This window comes from Choristoneura fumiferana, chromosome 9, assembly GCF_025370935.1.
Source record: "Choristoneura fumiferana chromosome 9, NRCan_CFum_1, whole genome shotgun sequence".
Classification (NCBI taxonomy): Eukaryota; Metazoa; Arthropoda; class Insecta; order Lepidoptera; family Tortricidae; genus Choristoneura; species Choristoneura fumiferana.
In genome coordinates, this window is record NC_133480.1 from 14007746 (window position 1) to 14016185 (window position 8440).

Consider the following 8440-nt stretch of genomic DNA (forward strand, 5'->3'; position numbering starts at 1 on the left):
TTGAATCAGGCGTTACTTTGCGGAGGTCCATATCAATGAACTAAAATAATTTCCTTGCTCACCCGCGACCTTTTTTTTTTTTTTACATTGTTGATTATACCAAATATTTTGAACAGCTAGACGATGTTGCTTAGTTAATTTAAGATATAAACGTGCCTGCACGGCTACGCATGCCGATTTTAAATAATTTATTGAATCAGGCGTTACTTTGCGGAGGTCCATATCAATGAACTAAAATAATTTCCTTGCTCACCCGCGACCTTAAGCAAGGAAATTATTTTAGTTCATTTTATGTAGAGAGTTCTGTTCAACCTTTTGAACAAGGAATCCTAAACATTATCATATCCGCTGATAAAAAATAATGAAATTCGTAAACACAACTTGTTACGCCACAAGAAATAATTCTCGTAGGCTAATTTCGGCTATCGCATCGATTATCACCTTAGCAACAGACAAAAGTGCCAGTCATCGATTCAATATTTAGTATAAAGAGCGAATCATCAACCTGTTTGCATTAGTTATCGTCTTTATCCAGCACCATGTGGTTGATACTAGTAACCGCTCTCTCGATCACCATTGGAGTCTCCTACTTATTCCTTTCGTACAAGTACAGTTTTTGGAAGCGATATGGCCTGCCCTCACCGAAGCCTCTACCCCTGCTCGGGAACTACGCTGACTTTATTTTGATGAGAAAAAATCTCGGAGACAACGTCACTGACATCTGCAATCAATTTCCGAACGAGCCAATTATAGGGACGTACTATGGCACCGAGCCCGCAGTCATCGTCAAAGACCCTGAGCTCTTGAGGCTAGTCGTCACCAAAGACTTCTACTATTTTAGCAGTCGGGACTTAAAGGACCATATTCACCAAGAACCCGTCATGAAAAACCTGTTCTCTGCCGAAGGTGACTACTGGCGTGTGATGAGACAAAACCTGACGCCGCTGTTCTCTTCTTCGAGAATGAAGAAGATGTTCCATCTTATTCAGAGTCGAACTGTTACTTACGAGAAAGTCTTGGCAAAGGAAATTCAGGAGAAACAAATCCATGATGCTCGTAGTTTTAATACACGGTTTACAATGGACTGCATTGGATCCTGCATCTTTGGAGTAGACACGAATGCCATGTCATCAATAGCTAATGAAAACCCTTTCCGCATCATTAGCGACAAGATCTTCGATTTCAATGCAGTGAGGTTATCAAAAATTATTATCCGAAGCATTTGGCCTAACATCTTCTACGGATTAAGATTTAAAGCATTACCGAATGAAATAAACGACTTCTTTGCAAATCTCGTCAAAAATGTCTTCAAAGATCGTAACCACAAACCTAGCGCTAGAAATGATTTCATTGACTTGATGTTGTTATTTAAGCAGAACGATTACATAGAAGGAGATGACATGCAATCTATGAAAACTAAAGCCATAACCACAGGCAAGATCAGATTGCCGGCTGATGATGATATGCTGGTGGCGCAGTGTCTTGTGTTTTTCGGCGCTGGCTTTGAGACTTCAGCTGCAACGATGAGCTTTACCCTGTATGAGCTAGCCAAAAGCCCAAAGGCATTAGAAAAGGTATTGAGCGAAATCGATGAGCACATGAAGAAGCACGATGGAAAAATCACATACGAATGTGTGACTGACTTACCTTACCTAGAGGCTTGTTTGAACGAAAGCTTGCGTCTGTATCCAGTCATGGGTGGTCTGACACGTGAGGTGATTGAAGACTACACGCTGCCCTCTGGTGTGGTGCTGAAGAAGGGCGTGCGCGTGCACATCCCCGTGTACTATCTGCAGAAGCACCCGGACTACTTCCCCGAGCCCGAGGAGTACCGCCCGGAGCGGTTCCTGGGCGAGAACAAGCATGACGTCAAACCGTTCACCTATTATCCATTCGGAGAAGGCCCCAGAGTTTGCATAGGTGAGTTTTGCACATTCACACATGCTGGACTGTCGTAAACAATATTAGTGGCAGCACCGTGCTGCCGTGGGCAATTCTGCAGTACCTAATTAAGACTACTTATTGCCGTAAGCAATCTACGTTCGTGCCATCCCCTCCGCCCCACTACTAAACTAGTATGTTTTTTAAACAGCTTTGCCTTTCATAATGTGCTAGCAATAGTAGCTTGTAATGAGATGAGTGATAACATATAATGAGATGTTTATATCCACCCGAGCTGCAGGCGAGGGTTGATAGTTAAGGCAATGGTAAAATGGGTTTTATGAACAAGTGATAGACTGCTTTTCATTTCGATTGTGAGGAAATTAAACAGTAAAACTGCAAATCAATGTAATTTAATATTTATCCGACTGCCCGAAAGAGGGTTATTTCCTTTTATTGTTCTCGCGTTGCCGTTTCTATATATAACTGACTGATGATTAATCTACACTCTTTAAAAGTTTTCCTGAATAACAAAATATTACCATCCCTTCACTCACTTTTCACTGACGTGACTGACTGACGTTTGGTTGGTTGCTGGCACAGATAAGATAATATGTTACATGCATTTAGCAGCATTTGGATGCGTTCACGAAAAAATATTTGTGAATCCTGAATTGCTTATTGACATGTTTCACAGTTTCTAACATATTATTTCAATGCATAGTTAAAATACCACGCACAGGACTTATCACGCTAACACACACGAGTAAAAAAGCATAAAAATTTCAACCGAGACGATGGTTATAAGCTTTCGTCTTCATGGAATCCTGTTATAAATAAGTGTCGGCGTCAGGATGAATGTTCTGAGGGACGATCGGACGTTGTTTGTTAGTGTTGTGTGTCGGTGTGATGGGGTGACAAATAAAAATGACCAAGTGCGGGTAGTTCGTGATAGGAGTGCCGGTACTATTTGTGATCAAGTGCGGGAAGTTCGAAGAACTCGCGCTGCTAGGCAGACTTGACACCCCACACTTTAGTCTACTCGTGACCACGGCCACTGTAATGTTGCCGAAACGTCGAGGTAAATATTACTCGTGTGTGTTAGCGTGATAAGTCCTGTGCGTGGTATTTTCACTATGAGAGAAAATCACGAAAGTTTAAGACATTATATTTCAATGCAGTTTAGCTAGAAATAATGAATGTTTTTTTTATCAATAGGCATGCGGTTTGCAAGGATGCAGATGATGGCGGGACTAGTTACATTGCTGAAGGATTACACAGTGGAACTGCCAGCACACGTGCCCCGGAAAGTCACTTTCTCTCCCAACGCCTTCACCACACAGACTAAGGAACTACTTGAACTCAAATTCCAACCCCGACTCAAACATGCTGCCTAATAATTGAAACGGATTGTATGAATGTAAAGACTGAAAAACAAGTTATTTTATACTGATAAAATATCTATAGGTAGGTAATACTTTTTTATGAAATTAATAAATGGTCCTTAAAAAGCAGGAGTTTTTATACTTTTTACTATAATATAAATATCGTTTTCATCACACGTGCTCGTCAATGATGTTATTCCATGCCTGTATACTAAAGGACAATGGCCTCAATTGTTCCTGCGGGAGTTATGGATTTACGTATAGTTTTTCTTCTCAAGAGAGTTATGATTATGACTTTAGTTTTAAAAAGTAAGTCATTCCAGACTAAAGAGGATTCAAGTCAGCCAACGTTTTATTTACATCTTTAAAACTTAGGTATATAACCCAATTTTACACCATAAATTTTTTCCACGCATCATGAATCTTCGTTATTTTTATATTTTAAATTTATATCAAATATTGTTTTGCAATAATTTTAGTAAATATTTTTTTAGCATGTTGGAATAATTAGCTTAGCATTATCTATGGTAGACGACTCGAAAAAAGTGACAATCAGGGGGACTACTACGTACGTAATAGAAGTTCGTATCGTTTTGCTGACTCAAATATTATTTAATACGAGAGTGAGAGGGACGGTACGATACGAACTTCGATACTCGAATTTTGTTGTAACCCCTTGTATTGACGGGTAGCCATTATTTTACTCAGCTGTTTTTCTTCTTTTGGCGAGCTGTGAAGTGTTTATAGACACAATAACTTATTTCATTTTTTGCAGTTTTTCCTCGCAATGTGATGAAAATCATTGTGTGTATCACTGGCTGTAAGGGGCCGTAAACTTCTACGCCCCTTAATGCACAATGTACTATTGCCTTCTTCCGAGTTCTATTTTCGTTAAAAATATTGTTCATAGTATTTGTTCTACTGTTTTTTAAAGCAGCTTAATATTTATTATTAATATACACGTTGGTTTGCGAAGTTAGGGCTTGTACAGTTAGGGAGTGTAGAGTTAGAAGCTTGGCTCTAGGTACATGAAATCTGATAACTTTTTGACAGTGCGAGCCATATCTCGTCTGGCAATGTTTTACCTACCGTAAACTGCTACAACTTTGCCCTCTGGCCCCAACATTGCCTGATTCGATTTAGAGTCGATAACTTAGCACCATTTAGGTTTTAAAACTTTTATCCCCCCGTAATAATAATTCCCGTGTAGATAAAAGTTAAAAACCTATAAGAGTGCTAAGTTATCGACTCTAAATCAACTCGGGCAATGTTGGGGCCAGAGGGCAAAGTTGAAGCAGTTTACGGTACTTGAAAAATGTTTTTGGTGGGATAGTATATTTTAAATTTTACATATTAAAGACTCAAGCGAAATAACTTGACACCTATATAGATCTAAATTCTTTTGTTGGCGAAGTCATCAACGATGCAATAGGTATTCGTAATATTGAACTTGGCTCTCATTTTACACTTGTGTTTTTGATGGGATCTCATTACTTTTTGTACAGGTATTATTGGAATTCATCGCGAATTCGTAGTACTTACGTTGTACCTATTTGTAAAGTTTTATTTTTATGCTATTATGTAAATTTTCATTTGCAAACGCCTGAGTAAGCTTTTCAGTGAGGTTTGCTCTAAATAATCGATCAGGCGTTATGAAGGGTCATCGATGCTTTCATCTATATATCTATCTATCTAATACCTTTAAACGAGCAATTCTATATATATATATACTAGCTTTTACCCGCGGCTTCGCACGCATAAACTATTCCGTCTGGTAGTTGCAATTGAAATTTTCGGTATTTTACAAAATTCCCCTGGAAATTTCCAAAATTTATATCGTGGTCTTCATTGAGGTTGTGTTGTGAATAACTGTACAAAATTAGAAGATTCAAATTCAAAATTCAAATTCAAATAATTTATTCAGTAAATAGGCCGCAATGGGCACTTTTACACTCACAAACTTTCACATTTATAATATTAGTAGGATATCGGGGATATCGGAAACAGCTCCAACGATTTCGATGAAATTTGGTAGGTATGTAGGGGATGATAAATCGATCTAGCTTGGTCAACGAGTAGGTAATCTCTGGGAAAACGCTTATTTACGAGTTTTATCCCGACCAAAGCTCGGTCGCCCAGGTACGTAACCTTTAGATTAGAACAAGCGGGACCTCGATAAGTCGATAAAGTGATAGTTATTGGAAACTGCGTATCTATGTCAAAACATTAAAACGTCGTGGTGCAGTTGATACTAACATATCGGCGTGGGCACTTGTCCCACCGCCGACGATGAGCGAGAAGCGAGTAGAGCGAGTAACTAGAAACGAGTGGGTGAGCAGCGAGAAGCGAGTGTAGTTTTGTCGCTGGCTGTAAGCGAGTGTTCGAGTGCGACGGGCGATTACTCGCTCCACTCGACTCGCTCGTGCGAGGCGGCCGCCAAGCTGACATCACTGAGCGAGTATCTATAGTTTAACGAGTTTTATAGCTCTTGTCGCTGCGACAAAAGATGTAAGAGCGAGTTCTCGCCGACAGTGTGAACAGCCAGCGATCAACTATTAATAATGTGTCTCTTTTACTAACACAGGATCTTATATCTTTTGCTCGCTTCTTGAACGAGAAAATAGTCGATAGCCAATCGTTTCCTCGCTGGCGGTGAGACAACTGCTTTAAGCTATCATAAGGTCGCGGGTGCGCAAAGTAATTGTTAGTTAACAGATCATTGATTTCCTGATAATTTGATTCAAATGCCAGACCTAATAATTCATTTCAACGAAGCCGCAGATAAATTCTAATAAACCAATAGATGTATTAGACTTTTGACCTTATTCAAAAGCATTATTCTAGACCTGATCTTTAAATTATGCATGTGATCAGATCAATCAACCTCAAGATCAGCCGTCGAGCCGTGGTTCCCGACGAGCTGTGGTTTACCTTTTGCTTCCGTGCGCGGGTCGGTTTGGCATTTGTTGCCATTTCTGCAAGTTAAAAAAAGGCTACTTTTTATCCCTATAATATTCTCACGGGTTCGGGATAAAATCTTAACCACTAGGATTAAAAACATGAAATTTAGTGCGAGTGCCTCTTAGGGCCTTATGGCACTTTAGCAATTTGCGGACGAGTTGAAAGCGAGGCCAGCGCGCAGCGACTTCGCTGTGAGCGCGTAACGATTTCGCCGCGAGCGCGCAACGATATCGCCGGGAGCACGCAACGATGTCGCTGCGAGCGCGCAGGGAGTTATATAGCTGCGTGTAGCGCCGAAGACGCCCTATTATTATTGTACGAGAGTCTACAATATGGCGTTTTTGGCGCTATACGCCGATAACTTGCTGCGCGCTCGAAGCGACATCGTTGCGCGCTCGTCTTGCGGTCGCAAATCGCTAGTGCGATAAGGCCCTCATATGTAGACATCAATGAAATCCACGACGTCATTTTCGGGAATAATCATAAGAATTTAGTAAAGTAAAATCTAGTTGATGTAAAAATAAATAAGTAAAAGTAAATACATATCCCAACACCAATAAAGACGCTAACCAGTTTCAAACCCTATTTAGGTGACGGTGTTAGTTCTCGGACGAGGACCTGTAAGTTAAGCCTCATCATCGTCATCCCAGCCTGTATACGTCTCACTGCTGGACACAGGTCTCCTCTCAGAATAACAGGGCTTTGGGTTCACTAATGTTTCGCAACTAACGTTTGGCAACCTGATTTCATTTCGCAACTGTTTAATATTTCTGAAACTGTAAATATTTCAGGATTTTTATTAAACTAACCTTACCTTGTGGTGATTTACCGTGTGGTGTCGGTCGAGAATTGCACCACTCTGCCCGTGGGTGTCGTAAGAGGCGACTAAGGGATAAACCGGAGGATGGGCAGCAACGTCCTCCGCGAACTATCGGATATAACTGCGGTCGGCAACCCGCCTGCCAAGCGTGGCGACTAAGGCATTTTCCCCCCAAGGTATAAGATATAAAATAAATAAAATGAACCCACGAAATCAGCCCAGACCCCTAGTCCCCGGCGGCCCTGCTATTCCTGGCTCCGGTAGCGGCCATGGTAACGGCGGGGCAGGGGGTGCTATAGCTAATCACCGGCAGAGGCCCGGCTAAACGAAGATCGCGGGATGGGACTGAATGGAGAGCCTTGGGGGAGGCCTATGTCCAGCAGTGGACGTCTTTCGGCTGACATGATGATGATGAACCTTACCTAACCTAAAGGGTTCTACATGATGGCCCTGAAATATTTACAGTTTTAGAGTTTGGGAAATGAAAAGTTGCGAAATTAAAGGAGGCTTCGGCCTGCTTCGCAGGTTTGTGCAGGTTTAAAACAAAATAAATAAATAAATATCATGGGACACTTGACACCAATTGACCTAGTGCCAAACTAAGCAAACCTTGTACTATGGATACTATAGGCAATGGATAATCATACCCGAGAACAAACATTCGTATTATTCATTCAAATATCTACCCCGGCCGGGGATTGGACCCGCGGGACCTCAAGCTTCGTAGTCAGGGTCTCTAACCACTTGGCCATCCGGTCGTCAAATGTATTTCTATTGGTGGATTTTTCCTGACATCACTCTTATAGACACGCAACATCAGAGTGGCGTGTATAATAAAAACGTATTCCAACACTCCTTAATTGTTACCTAATTGTCTTTAAATGACACATCAAATTGGTGGACACAAAAACACAAGGAAGTGTCGCGGTGAAAGTCCAATTGATCTTGGCCTTCGAGCGGCTATGGTTTATCAGTCATGATAATTATTCTATTAGTAGGCCTAACGTCGAGTTGTTTTTACTGAATGAAACAAAATAAATAACCAGGCAAGTGCGCGTTAAACCTTTGCTTGGCCTTTGTAGTAATATGGGACAAATATTAAATTAGGATTTTTTTAGCGTACACGTTTATTAAAAAATATTTTCCCCTATCGCTCATCACGTACTTGTATAGCCCTACATAGCCCTTGTATAGTACCTACAGGAAGAACTGATTGCGTAAAAGGAGAACGAATGAATTGGATGAGTGAGTCAAAATCCCCCTGTAATTACTTACATGACATGTTTTTGTGTGCGTGCGTGACCTCTCTCTGGTGGCACTACCTATATCAAACGTATAAGGAACTTGTCTTGTAAATTTTTAATGACAATACCCTAATGGTAATACCCTAACG

General features: G+C 40.9%; 1 protein-coding gene across 1 annotated transcript; it reads left to right on the forward strand.

Annotated features, from left to right (window-relative positions):
* The first annotated feature begins 525 nt into the window (after window positions 1–525).
* On the forward strand, window positions 526–3395 carry LOC141430849 (cytochrome P450 6B2-like). The gene is made up of 2 exons (XM_074091709.1): window positions 526–1920; window positions 3100–3395. The coding sequence occupies exons 1-2, from the start codon at window positions 540–542 to the stop codon at window positions 3276–3278; spliced, it is 1560 nt and encodes a 519-aa protein (XP_073947810.1). The 5' UTR covers window positions 526–539; the 3' UTR covers window positions 3279–3395.
* Window positions 3396–8440: the final 5045 nt, after the last annotated feature.

Bases quoted from the DNA above. Each gene is read 5' to 3' on its own strand.
- LOC141430849 (XM_074091709.1), top strand. From the start codon at position 540: ATGTGGTTGATACTAGTAACCGCTCTCTCGATCACCATTGGAGTCTCC. The intron at 1,921-3,099 runs GTGAGTTTTGCA...TTTTATCAATAG, and splicing joins AGGCCCCAGAGTTTGCATAG to GCATGCGGTTTGCAAGGATG.